At 37.8% G+C, this 18,476-nt stretch overlaps 2 protein-coding genes across 2 annotated transcripts; one reads left to right on the top strand and one right to left on the bottom strand.

Moving 5' to 3' along the window:
- The first annotated feature begins 4,318 nt into the window (after positions 1 to 4,318).
- LOC107806675 (putative F-box protein At2g19630) lies at positions 4,319 to 5,451 on the top strand. The gene is made up of 2 exons (XM_016630876.2): positions 4,319 to 4,616; positions 4,718 to 5,451. Exons 1-2 carry the CDS (start codon positions 4,319 to 4,321, stop codon positions 5,449 to 5,451), a joined length of 1,032 nt encoding a protein of 343 aa, XP_016486362.2.
- A 10,655-nt stretch (positions 5,452 to 16,106) lies between these two features.
- On the bottom strand, positions 16,107 to 18,222 carry LOC107794602 (uncharacterized). Its single transcript, XM_075220977.1, has 5 exons — positions 17,375 to 18,222; positions 16,863 to 17,272; positions 16,607 to 16,714; positions 16,355 to 16,519; positions 16,107 to 16,261 (listed from the first exon to the last, which is right to left on the bottom strand). Exons 1-5 carry the CDS (start codon positions 18,220 to 18,222, stop codon positions 16,107 to 16,109), a joined length of 1,686 nt encoding a protein of 561 aa, XP_075077078.1.
- Between the last annotated feature and the right edge of the window lie 254 nt (positions 18,223 to 18,476).

Genomic DNA, 18,476 nt, shown 5'->3' on the forward strand with positions numbered 1-18,476 from the left:
TCATGAGATTATTTATTGTTCAGACCCGAGTTTTGTTTTATTTATATCTGTGTTGCAAGTATCCTAATGCATTTAGTCGTGTCACTACTTATTCGAGGTTAGAATTGATAATTACTTAGTATCGATTATGGTGTACTCATACTATGCTTCCGTACATCTTTTTGTGCAGATCCTCAGGGAGCGCTAACCGAGCCTAATTACTGTAGAAGCTTCTAGGGTTCCTTATATATATTGGGCTAAGACCGGGCAAAAATAAAATGTGAACCCAAAAACCATTTAAAATACAACAAAAGAGACAGCTAGCCCAAAACTCTATCAGCATCATGTCATATCAATAACCCTTCCTCCCTCTCCTCCCCCCCCCCTCCCCCCTCAAGTTGGAGGGCGGTGAAACACGTTCAACTTGCCAAGTAAACTTTGATAATGAGCACCTGTCAAGAACTTAGTAAAATTATCAGCTGGTTGTGACGCAGTAGGCAAGAGATTTAAGGAAATTAAACCATCATCAAGCTTGATTCAAATAAAATATCAATCAACCTCGATATGTCTAGAAAAATAGGATTCTTTACTATATGTATAACAGGTTGGTTATCACAGAAGTTCGAAACGGATCCAGGCACAAAAAATACCAAACCTGATAATAAACGAACCAACCATGGGAAATCAGCTGCAATCTTACTTATTGTCCTATATTCAGGTTCAACAGAGGATAAAGAAACCACATGCTCCTTCTTATAGTTCCAACTAATAAGACTTATTTCCAAAGTAACACAAAAATCACTAACCAAAAGACGAAATCTGGGTAGGCAACCTAATCACATCACAATATCCAATCAACGAAAAACTAACGAAATTATTTTTAAAAAATTCCCAATTCCCTTTCAAGTACCTCAAAACATGTAGAACTGCATTCATATGAGGTACCCTGGGTGTTTGAAGGTATTGGCTAAGATATTGAACAACAAAACAAAAGTTAGGGCGAGCGTGTGTAAGGAAATTTAGTTTACCAATGAGACTCCTATAAGTATCAAGCCGAGGTAAAACATCACCAATATCTGATTCAACTTAATGGACAAGTCCAAAGGGCATATAACATGGGACACATCAAAACAATGAAAATCAGTCAAGAGATCAGAAATATACTTCTTTGATGCAACCACACTTCTGAAGAGTCATAGTGAACTTCTATACCCGAAACATCATTGATCAGCCCCAAATCTTTTAATTTAAACTGTGCATCCAAACAAAAAAACCTTTAATTTTGGTGATAACAATAAAATCATCCACAATGAGGATAATGTCATCTACATAAACAACAAGGAAACAGTAGACTTGTCGGATTTCGTAATAAATAAGTGGTAGTCATTCAAAGAATTAGTGTAGCCTCTACAACAAAGAGCCTGAGAAATATAAAGACTCTTTCCTCTTCCAAAAGCAGCAATTTCAGTCTTGGAGTTATTACCTCATTGCGACTTTGGTCCCTGTATTATCTTACGAAACATATTTAACATATAATTAGAGAAAGCATGTGTTTTTAACCCCTCAAGCTAACAGAGGTTGACCTCACATGAGAAACTGACGAGTTTGCCTTCTTTCTGCAACGAAAACATATAAATTAACTTTGTTACCATTAAGTTCATTAACTTGGAAAATATTGTGGATTCTTCCATTAAAAATAAAATACTGCATTGATTGAGACATGAGAAATGACAGCGAATCTTGTTGTGAAATGGCATAAACAAGAGTACAAAGACCCTTAGTATAAAAATCTGTCCGAAAACCTTATACTATTATTCAGTGCTAGTGTCCCATGTGCTGGCTGCTAATAAAGCATCCAATTAGGATAACTACTTTTATAATTAAGAAAACACGTATTCCCATGTTCTTCGTTAGAATATATAACTATACGACCATCAATTTAATCTCTAAATCTCAACTTTCTAGATCATAGAGAAGTGGAAGAATGACCGGTTGTAATTATGGCCAATATTTTGGCTAATAGAGTCCATCTCACATAAGCATAAGCATCTTTGTAAAATGTAGACTTTGTTAGCAATATTTTTTGGGACCCAAAAATATTGCATTATGTGGTGGTCATCATTTGCACAAGTTGTATCTCTTCTTTTATACCTAAGAGGCCAAAACTTTTTTACCTATAAAAGGGAAGGCAATTAGTTCATTTTAAACACACCAACAAGACTTGAGTCTTCATTTCTTGTTTCTTCCTTTCCTTCTTTATTAAGAGTATTTTGTATGAGAGTTAGACAATTAGTTCATTGTCTTTGTTATTGTCATTATACAATTGTTTGGCTAAATTGCGCACTACCCGGATTCCCGATCCTAACAAATTGGTATCAGAGCCGGATCTAACCGGATTTATTTCAGTAGCCAATATGACTTTAACGAAGACTTATGTTGAGAAATTTGATCGAAGTGAAAACTTCGGAATGTGGCAATTAAAGATGGAAGCTATCCTAATTCAGGATGGCTTAGACTTGGCGTTGCAAGGAAAGAAGAAGAAGCCGGATAAAATGACGGATGAGGAGTTTACCGTCATAGACAAAAGGGCAAAAGTAGGTATCATTTTAAATCTCTCAAATGAGGTTTTACGTGAAGTTTCTGTAGAAACCACAGCCAAAAGCATGTGGGAAAAATTGAAAACCTTATATATGAAGAGGACGATGGAAAATAAACTTTACGTGAAGAGAAACTTTATACAATTCGTATGGGTGAAAGTACCTCTATTCTCTCTCGTCTTGACACCTTTGATTCCAATTTTATGGATTTGAGTAATATAGGTACTGAATTTAAAGATGAGGATCAAGCCGTGTTACTGCTTTGTTCTCTACCCCCATCTTTTAAGCATATAAGAGATACTATACTTTATGCAAAGGATAATATCTCTTATAAGGATATTAAATCTATCTTAAAATCAATAAAACAGATAAATAGTGATATTACTGGGGAAGCTAGTGGAACTCAAGCGGGAGTTGACTTATTTGTTAGGGGCAGATCTTACTCCAATTCCAGATACAATAATTTAGAGTGTCGCTATTGTCATAAAAAGGACACAATATTACTGAATGCTATAAACTGAAAAATAAAGAAAAGCATAAAGAAAGAAAAAATGAGCACAAAAATACTGACACAGTCGAAGCTAGTGTAGCAAATAATGAGATTGAGGGAACTATATTTTTAGCAACCGAAACTAGTTTCAGATTAGATAATGAGTAGATTTTAGATTCCGGTTGTTCATATCATATGTGTCCTAGCAGGGACTTGTTTTCTACATATGATTCAGTTGCAGGTGGAGTTGTCCAACTGGGTAACAATATTACTTGTAACGTTAATGGCAAAGGTACAATTCGGGTCAGAATGCACGATGATGTGGTGAGAACTCTCACCGATGTTAGATATGTTCCTGCGTTGAAGAAAAATCTCATATCTTTAGGCACTTTGGAATCCCTTGGGTTAAAATTCACTAGTGAAGGTGGAGTTTTAAAAAATTTTCAAGATGCTCTTGTGATCATGAAAGCACACAGATCTGGTTCGTTGTATACTTTATTGGGCTCCACTGTTATAGGCCCAACTACAGTTTCGGTATCAGACTACTTGTCTGATTTTGATGGCATTAAATTTTGACATATGCCCATTGGGGCTTTTGCTGAGAAAGTGGAGCAAATTTACTATATCATCCAAAATTAGGCCAAGGCGGAGATTTGTAATTATGGCCAATATTTTGGCTAATGGAATCCATCTCACATAAGCATAAGCATCTTTACAAAGTGTAGACTTTGTTGGCAATATTCTTTGGGACCCAAAAATATTATATTATGTGGTGGACATCATTTGCACAAGTTGTATCTCTTCTTTTACATCTAAGAGGCCAAGACTTTTTTACCTATAAAAGGGAAGGCAATTAGTTCATTTTAGACACACCAACAAGACTTGAGTTTTCATTTCTTGTTTCTTCCTTTTCTACTTTATTAAAGGAGTATTTTGTATGAGAGTTAGTGTTGGAAAGCACTTGTGTGAACCCTTTCTTTGGAGTGATCTTGTAATGATCTTGTAAGGTTATTCTCTTAGGGTATTTGAGATTAATTAGAGTGTTTACTCTAATTTTGTACTACGCTTGTGGACGTAGGTCACTTTGACTGAACCACGTTAAATTTGTGTCTTCTTTATATGCTTTAATTGCCGTTGTTATCAACTTCCATTGTCTTTGTTATTTTCATTATACCATTGTTTGGCTAAATTCCGTACTACCCGGGTTCCGGATCCTAACACCAGTACTAGTATGGAACTGAGCTCCAACATCATGGCTCTGCCTAGTGAAGTCTTGATCGATATACTCTCTAGGCTTTCTCTCAAACATGTCCACCAACTTCAAATAGTTTCAAAGCTATGGCTCAGAACCATCTCTAGTCCACATTTCAGAAGACTCTATAACATGAAATCCATGACTCGTCCCCGGGCACTTGTAGTTGAAGAATCTGACCACACTTATTCAAGGCCGAGTGGGATCAGACCTCCTAGTCGAATTATCACTATTTCCACCATGGATCTTGCTGGTGATAACAAGATTCAGAAAGAATTCAGTTTCAAGATTGTTGGCCGTGAGTTCTCCCTCCGCATTTCGTCCAACCTCATCATTTTCAATCACAAGGTATGCAACCCTACAACTAGAAGTCATATAAATATTCAAATTATCCATCAGTTCGTGTCGATGTGGGCTATATTCCTGCTACCAATACATACAAGATTATCCGTTTCGTTGGTACCAAACACAGTCCTAATTATACGTACAACTATGGTCATGAAGTTTTGGAGATCGGATTTGAGATTCTCACACTAACCGATGGTGGACCAATTCCTAGTTCATGGCGATCCATGACACACCGAGAACAGTTTTCCGTCAAGGTTGATGCAACATGTGTAGATGGTGCAATATATTGGTTTGTTGGAAGGGGAGATAAAAAGGAAGACCATATAATTTCAATGGAAATTGAAAATGAAGAATTCTTAACCATTAGTTGCCCTAAAGAAGATGATAAAAAACTATTTGAGAATGGCCAGTTAGCTCATTTGAATGGGAAATTATGTTTAGCTTATTACTCAAAGGAATTATCAAGAATGGGTATATTCTTGCTCAAAGATCCTAAGAACCAAACATGGACCAAGGAATACGATATCCATTTACCACGTATGGGGGAATGGTTTAGACTAGTGGGTTACAGTAATGGTGACATTCTTATTCAAGGCAAGACGCCACTCTTCTACAACATCAAAGAGAAAAGGGGTAGAAAACTGCGAAAATCAAACAAAAATTATACTCGCTTGTATTATGATAGATGTTTTACGTTAGACACCTCAAGACTACCATTGCCAACAAGGGAGCCATCGCCAATTAGAAATTTATCATCGAAGATTTCAAAATGTGAGATAGTCTAAACAGATTTTGTTGGTAGAGTAAGTCAAAGATTGTTGTTTTGATTTGTTTGTGTTAATTATAGGTTTCAATTATGAAAAATAATATATCACATTTGATACAGGATCAAGAAGAAACCAAAGGAATCAAGAAGCAATACCAGCCAAGAATAGATTAAGAAAATAATCTATTAACGGGAGCTCTAAAAGCAACGCAAGGAAAAGAATCAATGATTAGCGATGAAAAAGGAAGGAGCAGCGAAGATCCGGAAGAAGAAGCAATCAGTGATTCTATAAAATGATTGAGAGAAGCTATTATTGGAAGATCCCAAATCAAAGAAAAACGAGATCACAAAAGGATTCATTAAAGATCATTGAAGACAGAAATCAAGGGATCTAGCGGATATGTCTCAAGTAACAAAGAGATATGCCTAGCGGATGAAAAGCTCGTCAAGATCATAAATCAAGGAAGATCCACAGAAACTTGACCTTATTCTTGGAAAGAATCAATCTATGATCAGCTCCCTTGGGTTTGCAATCTCTCAAGATTCACGTCATTCAAGAATCAAAAAGGCCTCATAAAGTGTATATATACATATGTTCCAGACTTGAAGAAGACATACTTTGAACGAACCATTTTCACTCTTTCTGTTCTACTCCAAACAAGCATTTTAGTTCTTATAGATCTGGTGTCGTCTCGAATTGGGAAGGACCCTATCAAGTCCTTGATATAGTCGGAAAAGGGTCTTATAAACTCGGAACGATGGACGGCGAACCACTGCCAAACAACTGGAACATATCACTTCTCAAACGATATTATTGTTAAGGTATGACTTTCTCCCTTCTTTCGTTTATATATATTCGACGCTAACTTATTGTAGGAGTTCGACCAATGACATCGATACCTCAGGTTTTAAAGTACGTGTTGCACTCTATCCCAAAATCGGGATGTCATTGAGTACATAAGCATCTATACCAGGAATAGTCTAATACAATGTCTAAGGAACAAGAACTGAAATGCGATAAAGATAATGAAGGAGAGCCAAGGCCTACGAATGCCATACAGCTAGCTCGATAGTCTCCGGGATCAGCTGCTCAAATATCAACACCTGCTATGACCAGGAACACCTGGATCTGCACACGAAGTGCAGGGTGTAGCGTGAGTACAACCAACTTAGTAAGTAACAATAATAAATAAGGAACTGAAAGATAGTGACGAGCTATGCAATTATAGTTCATTTTCACTAATCTCAATAAGAAAGTAGACATGTTTTCAAATTCGGCAGTTTAAGTCAAATCAATTTATAAATGTCAAGTTCGAGTAAAATCCTGATATAATATCCCTCAGAAGTTTCAAACAATGGCATATAACAACTATGTGCAACAGCAATGGAAGCAAATACCGCCCCTCAGGGCAACAGCCACTCAATCTTTCTCAATAGCTCATCACTCGGCTCTCAGCCCTCAACACTCACACTCAGTAGGTACTTGCGCTCACTGGGGGTGTACAGACTCCGGAGGGGCTCCTTCAGCCCAAGAGCTATATCGATGTGGTGTGCATCCCGATCCCATATAAATAGCCATAAGGCTCGTTGCGGCATGCACCCTATATATATATATATATATATATATATATATATATATATATATATATATATATATATATATATATATATGTGTGTGTGTGTGTGTGTGTGTGTGTGTGTGTGTGTGTGTGTGTGTGTGTGTGTGTGTGTGTGTGTGTGTGTGTGTGTGTGTGTGTGTGTATACATATAGCTCACAGCTCGGCACTCAGGCCCTAACTCAGTCACCTACCTCTCTAGTTTCTCGGTCTCTCAGAAATCATAAAAAATCAACCCAAACAAAGATAATATAATGTATCAGCAAGAAACAAGAAAAGACTGAGCTATGATACACAAGTAAATCATGACTGTGTACAAAACAGTAATTAGCAATTAATTCAACGAGTACACAACTTTTGCGGGTCCCAACAGTGTAATCAAAAAGCCTAAGCATGACTCCTAACATGATTTGCAGTCAAATTTCCATAACACATGGAGAGCATATAGCTAACAACAAGTTATTCAACTTTACAGTTTCACGGAATGGACCAAGTCACAATTCCTACGGTGCACGCCCACACGCCCGTCACCTAGCATGTGTGTCACCACCAAACAATCATATAACAACAAAATTCGGGGTTTCATACCCTCAGGACCGGATTTAAAACTGTTACATACCTCAATCCGAGCCAAAACTCCATTCCAAAATGCCCTTGCCTCGTGAATCGGCCTCCAAACGTCCTGAATCTAGCCACAAGCAATACAATACAAACAATACGTCTAAAGGAATTAATTCCATAAGAAAAATACGAATTATAAGCCAAAATCTAAAATTGGTCCAAACCCGACCCCTGAGCCCGCATCTCAAAATCTGACAAAAGTCACAAAACCCGAAAGCTCATTCACTCACAAGTCTACCCATATCAAATTTATCAAAATCCGACATCAAATAGTCATTCAATTCCACAAAATTAACTCTCCAAATCCCTAGCCTCAAACCTCCCCAGCACAAAAATTTCCGGTGGGAGGTTCTGCGGCGCATTATGCGACCGCAAAATAGGTCCGTGGACCGCAAACCGGTAGTAGAGTGAGGCAGAAATTCCAACTGTGGGAAAATGGTGGAATTTTCTCAAGCTACAAAGAACCATAAATTGAAGAATAAGATGGAGCGAGAGAGTAGAAGCAAGGCCCAGTCTGCGGGCAATATTGGTGGTTCTTTCGGTGGTAGTGATGGTAGGTCAGCATTCCGGGGAGGATCATCAGGGCTATCCCAGTCTTTTGCTCAGTCTTCAGTCAGTGCACCACTGTCAGGACTAGTCAGTAGCAGCGGACTCATTTTAGGCTTGGTCAGGGCAATAGGGGATTCTACCAGCAGGGTCGGCCTGGTGGGAGATTCCAGCACCAACAGAGGCCCCCATACCCTAGGTGCGAAAAGATGCACTTGGGAATCTACTACATGGACCTACCCATATGCTATGGGTGCAGATTGAGCGGTCACATTCAGGGGGATTGGCGTTCTTCCCGCCAGGGTGCGGGCAGGAGTATGACGCGGCCAACCAGTTTTTCAGCTACTACATCCGCAACACCTCTTCCAGCTCGATGCAGTCCAGCACATGCAGGGCGTGGTGCAGCTTGGGGTGGTACACGGAGTTTGGGAGGACCCAACCATTTCTATGCTATGAGGGATCGCCAGAGTTCAGAGGATTCTCCAGATGTTGTCACAGGTATATTGACTGTCCAATCTCATGATGTGTATGCTCTTATTGATCCCGGTTCCACTTTATCCTATGTATATGTGTGTTAAGGATTCCTGGGTGAAGAAACGGGAGGGTGAAGTAAAAAATGTTCAGCCTGATTCTAAGATCAAATCCTCTATTTCCCATCATAGTGTAAGTGATGTTGATCTTGTAGAAAAATTGACTACTATTGACAATAAGTTGACCATCATCAAGGACCTTCTTGCTGCAACTAAATTAATGGTTGGGGACATCCATGCCATCTCCAAAGAGACTGGGTCCGATGTTTCAAAGATAAGGGTCAAAATTCTCAAATTTGCAGAAAGCGCAGTCAAAGCCTTCAAGGAAGTACATGACATGATTGATGGGGTGACAGTTTCAGCTAATGCCAGCTTTGAGCGTCTAAATGGGCGATTTGCAACACTTTCACTTATTTCTTGTGTCATTAGTTGTGGATGTTTCAGACAATCTTTTTCCATTTTGCTGTTTTGAATTGGATAACCAGTTGCTGGATATGTTTTTTACTTTTACTAAACTCTGCATGCCTATAATTTGCAAATATTTGCCTATGATGTGCCTGTCTCTGCTTAATTTTAACTGTATATATGTATGTTCCCTCTTTGCTGATGACAAAAAAGGGGAGAAAAGATAGTCATACATTGCAGGACAAATAGCAGCACTTGTTGAGGGGGAGTCGACTAAAGCATATGTAGCACCTATTGATGGGGAGCTGACTGAAGTACATGCAACACTTATTGGGAGGGAGTCGACTACAACAGAGCAAGCCGATAGGGAAGTAAACTGTTTTTTATATATATTATTTTTGTCATCATCAAAGAGGGGGAGATTGTTAAATATGAGTTTTAATGATAAAAAAAATAATATATCACTTTTGGTGCAGGATCACAAGGGATAAAACAAAGAAATAAATATTTCATATCATTCAAGCATGGACTAAGAAAACAATCTATCAACGGAAGAAAAGGAAAGGAAAAATATCAATGATTTGCTACGAAAAAGGAAGAAGCAGCGGAAATCCGGAAGAAGAATCAATCAATGATTTGATAGATGATTGACAGAACTAATATAGGAAGGTCCCAAAATCAAAGGAGAACAAGAGTGCAAATCTCAACGCTGGAGATCGTTAAAGCCCGAAATCAGGGCATTCATCATCAATCACTCAAGTAACGGAAAGATCTGCCCAACGGAAGGAAAGCTTGTCAAGGCCACAAGTCAAGGAAAATCAACGGAGACCTGACCTTATTCTTGGAAAGAATCAATTTGCGATTCTGTTAAAGGATCAATTCATTTGAGTTTGTAATCTCTTGACTAGCGTCAATCAAGAGTCAAAAAGGCCCTCACGAAGTATATATACATATGTTCCATGATTGAAGTAGATATACTTTGAACGAACCATTATCACTCTTTTTATTCTACTCCATACAAGCATTGTATTTTTTTTAAGATCTATTGTATAATTAGTAAGAGAAGAAAGGAGATAAACACTGGTGAGACATTGTATCAAGAAGGGAAAAGTGACATAGAGACTAAGCTGTTGGTGTAAAGCTACATCAACCATCTTGTACTCGAGAAACTTCAAATACTAAAAGAGATCACCCTTGCAAACCAAGGGGACTGGACGTAGGATTCACATTGAATCCGAACCAGTATAAAAATCCTAGTGTCCTTATTTCCTGCACTTTATTTCTACTTTATTATTATTCTGTTCTTATCTCTAGTCGACTAATTGGTAAACTAGTCAACTACTTAGAGTACTAAAAATAAAAATTGACAATTCACCCCCCTCCTCTTATACTTTCACTTAGTTGTATAAAAGTATATAAAGATGTATAAGCACAATAGTGAAAATTTTAGTGATACACTATGTATATAGGTGTAGTAGTTGAAGAAGAAGAAGAAGAGGAGAGGAAGAAGAATAAAAAATGTGAGAAATCTACCAAATACTAGTAAATAATGTATCAACCTTGTATAAAATAATGTATAAGGGGTGTTTATACACTATTGTATGTTACAATATTATATACTATTATACAAATGAATCCTACTAATGGAGCTTCACAGGTTCTTCTTCTGTGGGCATCTTTTGAAATTCAACTCAAATCTAACTTAAATCTGCTCCAAATTACTTCAAATTTGAGTTTTGAAATCCCCTTGATGATCCCAATCAATTGGGACAATACTCAATCTAAACAACTAGCAAAATCGAAAAATCTAATTTCTGAACCTGGCAAAGGCTCTAAAGTTGTAGGACTTTTAAACAGAAACAAAGGGGTATTCTGAGATAGAGATGTTGTAGGCTTCCAAGATGTGAGTGATAGACATGCCATAGGGTAGACTGGTGGGGTCATCAACACTTTCAATCATGAAGTTTATGACCTATGAGAATAGTTTAACCTTAAGTTTGGTCACAAGATAATATGCAAGAATGGTGTCTCATTGATAGAAGGTGGAGAACGAGCCAGTGCAAGGAAGAAAGATAGTTAATGTGGGCCAGAACTCGGGTTTCGAAGCTAACATAATTGGGACCTAACTGGTTAGGAAGGAAATCGTATGGACACTCAGCTATAAAGCGCTTTGCTTGATTAAAAGAGATTTCAAAGTCATCAGGCAAAGTAGTTTTGAAAAGCTTGGGAAAACCAAAGTACTTACACTGAAAAATTAAGTCAAACATGGAACAATCAAGGACAATGCGTTTTCCTAGAACTAGGAATTCTAACTTAGCAGGCTTACTAGAATGACGATTGGCATAGAACATCCTCACTAAAGGATCATAAACTTTGGGAGGGGGTACAGAGAGGAATTTAGACCATCATTGAAAAACAAACAAATTCTTTACCTTACAATTGATGGCCTCCATGTCATCAAGATCAATTACTCTGCCGTGAGCAATGGGCTTGTGTCTAAGAGCAACAAAGAAATCCCTATTTGAGGTATCCTAGAAACTGAGGGCGGACTCTAGAAAACTCGAGAGGTCTACTTTGGATTTCTTGGGGGTAAAAGATTCAAGGGGGTCTTACATGGGCCTTTTGCCAAGAGCTTTTTATCCTATTAGGTAAGAGTGGCCAAATGGTTCTACCTAAGAAAAGGCAAACCCTTCTGAGTGGTCAGACCTTAGGTCTACTTATTTTGGAGGCTGAGAAGAGGGTTTTCCTTTAGAACGAGTACTTTTTCTTGTGGAGGTAGATGGATTCTTGGAGTGTCTAGCCATTGGAATATTTTGAAGAAGGGTTTATGAGAGATAAGAACAACTAAGACAATAGAGGATGGTTCAGAGGGCTAAAAAGAAAAGGTTTTGACGGTTGAGTACAGGAAAGGAAAAGGTGTTAGTGAAGGGTCATGATGATTGATTTTCCTTTCTTGAAAGTTGCGACTGATTGGAAAAGTGAGGGAAATCAAAGGAGCTTAATTAATGCATACTTACAGAAAAAATAAAACTGAAAATATTAGATACGCAAGAATTAAAATTAACACATAGGTCCTAATTTTTATGATCAAGCGAAATAATACCAAGTAGTTCTCTTAGAGAGCAAAATCTATCTTCACGTAAAGGCTTAGTGAAAATGTCTGCTAATTGATCAGTGGTGCCAACAAATGATAATTCTATACCTCCTTTAAGGACATGATCTCTATCCATAGTTCTGATTGATGAGTCGCAAGTCGGTGTTAACGAGAGGCTGGAGGTTTGGAGACAGGCTCTTGAGTCTAAGGGTTCCAAGCTGAGCAGGACAAAGACGGAATACCTGAAGTGTAAGTTCAGCGCTGAGCCAGGGGAAGAGGGCGTGGATGTGAGGCTTGATTCGAAGGTCATCCTGAGTAGAGGCAGCTTCAAGTACCTTGGTTCGGTTATCTAGGGGGAAGGGGAGATCGACGAGGATGTCACACACCGTATTGGGGTAGGATGGATGAAGTGGAGGTTAGCATCTGGAGTCCTGTGTGACAAGAGAGTGCCATCGATACTCAAAGTTAAGTTTTATAAAGCGGTGGTTAGACCAGCCATGATGTATGGGGCTGAGTGTTGGCCCGTTAAGAACTCACATATCCAGAAGATGAAAGTAGCAGAAATGAGGATGTTGCGGTAGATATGCGGGCACACTAGGATAGATAAGATTAGGAATGATGATATCCGGGAGAAGGTGCATGTGGCTCCTATTGATGAAAAGATGCGGGAAGCGAGGCTTAGATGGTTCGGACATGTTCAGAGGAGAAGCCCAGATGCTCCGATACGGAGGTGTGAGCAGCTGGTTGTGGATTGCACGAGAAGAGGTAGAGGGTGACCTAAAAAGTATTGGGGAGAGATGATCAGGCAGGATATGGCGAGGCTCCAGATTTCCGAGGACATGACACTTGATAGGAAGATGTGGAGGTCGAGCATTAGGGTTGTAGGTTAGGAGGTAGTTGAGTCGTGCCTTACTTCGTACCATTGTGGGACTAGCCATGTAGGGTTTTTGTCTAAGATAGCTATTGGCAATGTTGTGGCTTACTATTTCGCTTTTCAGTGCATGTCCTATTTACTAGCTATCGCTTTTGCTTTGCATCTTTCTTCTAGATTTCATGGTGTTCCTATTTTTCTTATGATTGTCGTGGTGATACTAATATTTACTAATATTATCTCTCTTTGCTTTGCATCTTTCTTCTGGATTTCATGGTGTTCCTATTTATCCTATGATTGTTGTTGTGATACTAATATTGTTTCCTTTATGTCATTTTGTCATTTTGTCTTTTTATTTTTTTGAGCCGAGGGTCTTTCGGAAACAACCTCTCTACTCCTTCGGGTAGGGGGTAAGGTCTGCGTACACACTACCCTCCCCAGACCCCATTAGTGGGATTTTACTGGGTTGTTTTGCTTGCTTGCTTGCTTTAAGGACATGATCTCTAATGAAATGATGTTTAATATCTATATTCTTAGCCCTAGAATTATGCATAAGATTTTTTGAGAGACATATAGTACTAGAGTTATCACAAAATATTTGAATAGGTTTAAAAAATAGTTCATAGTCACCCAGTAGATGAGACATCCATATTAACTGTGCACAACACTATCCAATGGCAATATATTCTGCCTCAGTTGTGGATAATACAACTGAGCCTTATTTCTTACTGTTCCATGATATTAATGCCTTTTCCAGTAATTGACATGTTCCACTAGTGCTCTTTCTGTCTTCCTTATCACATGCAAGATGAATATCTGAAAAACCTTCAAGCTTAAAATTGTTAGAACATGGGTACCATAGTCCATATGAAATAGTTCCAATGAGAAAACAAATTATTCTCTTTACTGCAGTCAGATGTGATTCCTTAGGAACTGATTGAAACCTGGCACATTTTCACATACTGAACATAATATCTGGTCAACTGCAGGTAAAGCAGAGAGCCAATCATTCCACAGTATTTAATTTCATCAACTGGATTTCCTTTTTCATCCTTGTCGAGACTTGTTGATAGGTTCATTGGTGTACCAATTGTTTTAGCACTGCTCATGCCAAACTTTTGAATTAATTGCCTAGTATATTTTGTCTGGCACACAAAAGTTCCTTCTTCAGATTGTTGAATTTGAAATCCAAGGAAAAAAGTAAGCTCTCCCATCATGCTTATTTCAAACTCACTTTGCATGAGATTAGTGAATTCCTTGCACAAAAGAGGGTTAACACTTCCAAAGATAATATCATCAACATAGACTTGAATAATAAGATTACCTCCTAATGATCTTTTGATAAATAATGTAGTGTCTACTTTACCTCTTGTAAAGCCATGATCAAGTAGAAATGAGCTAAGTCTTTCGTACAAGGCTCGTGGAGCTTGTTTGAGTCTATACAGAGCTTTAGTTAACTTATACACGTGGTATGAAAATTTTGAGTCTTCTAAACCAAGAGGTTGTTTTACATATATCTCCTCATCAATAAAGCCATTTAAAAAGGCGCTTTTGACATCCATTTGGAAAAGTCTAAATCTTTTGAAAGATACATATGCAAGAAGAATTCGTATGGACTCTAGTCGAGCTACTGGAGCGAAGTTTTCATCGTAGTCAACTCCTTCCTGTTGTGAGTAGCCTTGGGCTACTAATCTGGCTTTGTTTCTCACAACCTTTCCATGTTGATTTAGCTTATTTCAGAAAACCCATTTGGTTCCAACTACGGTAGCATTTGCAGGCTTAGGTAGCAGTTCCCAACTTGATTTTTATCAAATTGATCGAGTTCTTCCTGCATTGCTTGAACCCAGCTGAAGTTTTTTAAGGCTTCCTCAACCTTCTTTGGTTCGATTTGAGAGATGAGTGCTACATTTGCCTTTTTCTTGAGAGCTCCCCTGGTTTTCATTCCTTCACTTGGATCTCATATGATAAACATCTCAGGATATTCCAATTCACTTTTCCACTCATTTGGCCGTGTTGCAATAGTATGAGTAGTTGACTCCTTCTGTGATTCTGGTTGATTATTGATTGGTTCATTAGTCGACTCTGTGACGGTGTCTGTATTACCAGTCGACTTTTGTGATTTGCTTGTATGTGATGTTTCTTGGTTGATGTTTTCATCACTTTCAATAATTACTTTCTCGGTCGTAGTATTATTTTCATCAAATATGATATGTACTGATTCTTCTATAGACAAAGTACGTTTATCATAAACTCTAAAAGATCTACTGTTTATGGAATAACCGAGAAAAATATCTTCATCACTTCTTGGATCAAATTTTCCAAGATTGTCCTTACCGTTATTGTGGATAAAACACTTACTGCCAAATGGATGAAAATAGCCTATGTTGGGTTGTTTACCTTTCCATAATTCATATGGAGTTTTCTTCAAGATAGGTCTTATAAGACATTTGTTGAGAATGTGGCAGGTTGTGCTTACTGCTTCTGTCCAAAAATGATTTGGCAGAAAATGTTCCAATATCATTGTTCTGGAAATATCTTCTAGAGTTCGATTTTTTCGCTCAACTACTCCATTCTGTTGAGATGATCTTAGAGCTAAAAAGTTGTGAGTATATCCTTGATCATTGGAGAAATCTTCAAATGCTCTGCTTTCGAATTCTCCTCCATGATCACTTTGGATGGTTGTAATGAGATACCTTTTTTCTCTTTCAACTCTTTTATAGAAAATCTTAAAGTATTTCAAAGCTTCATCTTTATGAGATAAGAAAATCACCCATGAAAGACGTGAGTAGTCATCAACAATAACAAAAACATATCGTTTTCCTCTAATGCTAGCAGTTCTGGCGGGTCCAAATAAATCCATGTGAAGCAATTATAAGGGCTTGGTGCTGGACACAATATCTTTGCTTTTGAAGGAGTTTATGATTTGTTTACCAATCTGACATGCATCACATACATGATTTCTAGAAACATTGAGTTTAGGAAGTCCAATACCTAATCATGCTTGGAGAGTTTCTCAATTAGATGAATGCTTGTATGACCAAGTTTCTTATGCCACAACAGTGGATCATCAGATATAGATTCTAAGCAAATGTAACTATCTAAATTTTCAATTCCATCAAGAATGTAAACATTTCCATACCTTTTTCCTAGGAGCATAATTTTACCTGACTCATCTTCAATAATACATCATGTTTTCTTGAATTTAACTTTGTACCCTGAATCACAGAGATGACTTATACTCGGGAGATTATAGTTGAGTCCATCTACAAGATATACATCAGTAATTTCACAGTTGTTAGTGAATGGAACTGTGTCGGTGCCAACTATCTTTCCTCTTGAATCATCACCAAATTTGACACTTCCTCCATTTATCTTAGTAACTTCTTTGAACAAGTTTTTGTCACCTGTCATGTGACTAGAACACGCACTGTCTAAGTACCATTTTCCTTTGCGGCTCTTTCTGTGGTGTTCCTACCAAATAAAATTATTACTTTCTTTTAGGTACCCAAGCTTGCTTGGGTCCTTGCTGGTTAGTTCTACTAGAATCAGGTTTGTCTTTGGGTTTCCAAATCCATCCTGAAATATTAGACTTACAAAATCTGCAAAAAGAGTAATTATATCCAACTTTATTACAGTAATGACACACATTGATTGATATTTTTGTGGATTCAATTCTAGCTGCCCCTTTTCCAGTTGACTTGTAAGTCGCCTGGTTGGACTTGACGGAACTGTGACTGGTGGATTTACGCATGCCATTCAATTGCATTTGCAATTCCTGAACCTCATCTTGAAGTACATCTCTTTCGATTTCATATACTTCAAGTTTGAGTTCCCAGTCCTTCTTTTCCCTATTGAGTCTTCTCAATTCATTCAACATCTTTTGAGACTCCTTTAGGGTGAGATCAAGAATATCCTGCAATTCATTACATCTATCACTTTTATATGATCTTACCTCGCTTGTTTCACCACATGCCATGAAACAATTTTCAGTATTTTCTTTGCTTTCATTATCTGATGTGTCTTCATCAGTCCAACATCCAGAGTATTTGTTCATGTCATTATCGAGAATCGTCATGAAACACAAGTTTGCTATTTCTTCATGTTCTGAGCTTTTTTCATCACTCCAGCTTCCAAAAGATTTGTTTTTGTTGAATCCTCTGGAGGATTTTCTTTTAAGTTCAGGACATTCAGCTTGAACATGCCCTTATCTTCCGCATTCATAGTATTTCCTATCATTCTTGTCTTGTTCATTATATTACCTGGTTCGTCTGGATGACATCCTTCCCCTTATTGTGTTTCTATACCTTCTCATTAAACTATCCACGTTTCTTGATACCATGGCAATCTCCTCTTCAAGAGCTTCTGGGTCGTCATCTATATCATTTTTTGGTCTTTCAGTTGTAGCTTTGAAAGCAACTGTTTTCTTCTTTTCTTCCTGATTTTTTTTCTTGAGATATGTTTTCTCGAATGCTATAAGATCTACTCGTAGTTCATCATATGAAAGTTTGTTTAGATCTTGAGATTCGAGTGCGACTACTTTTTTCTGCCAAGTGGTAGGTAAACTCCTTAGAATTTTTCGAACTTGATCACCACTTGAGTAGGGTTTACCAAAGGCTTTTAGATCACCAATGATTTTGCTGAACCTTGCAAACATTTCCTCAATGAATTCTTCTTCTTTCATCTGGAAGAGTTCATAATCATGAACCAACATGTTTATGTGAGTTTCTTTCACCTTGCTGGTTCCTTCATAAGTAACTTCCAATTTATCCCACATTTCTGTGGCTGTGTCACAATTTGAGATTTTCTCATACTCTTCTCCACTTATAGCATTATAGAGTAAATTTCGTGTCTTAGCATTGACCTGAACAACTGTTATTTGCTCATTTGTGTATTCATCTATATCTTCCGGATCAACGGGTGGTTGAGCTGCTGCTGTTAGTGGATAGTTACCCTTTTTGATAACGCACCATACTTTGACATCATAAGGTTTTGCATATATTTTCATTCGCACTTTCCAGTAAGAAAAGTGTTGTCCATTGAAATTTGGTGGCCTGACTTGCGACGTTCCTTCTTGAAAGAGTGCTCCAACAGTTACTTGATTTGCCATGATCTTTTTTCACAAGCTGTTAAGCAAAAAGAGTGAGACTAGCTCTGATACTAATTGAAAGTACAAGATGAGGGGGGTGAATTGTCGATTTTTATTTTCAGTACTCTAAGTAGTTGACTAGTTTACCAATTAATCGACTAGAGATAAGAATAGAATAATAATAATACAAAAATAAAGTGCAGGAAATAAGGACACCGAGATTTTTATACTGGTTTCGGATTCAATATGAATCCTACGTCTAGCCCCCTTGCGTT

Source organism: Nicotiana tabacum, chromosome 9 (genome assembly GCF_000715075.1).
Source record: "Nicotiana tabacum cultivar K326 chromosome 9, ASM71507v2, whole genome shotgun sequence".
In the NCBI taxonomy this organism is placed as follows: Eukaryota; Viridiplantae; Streptophyta; class Magnoliopsida; order Solanales; family Solanaceae; genus Nicotiana; species Nicotiana tabacum.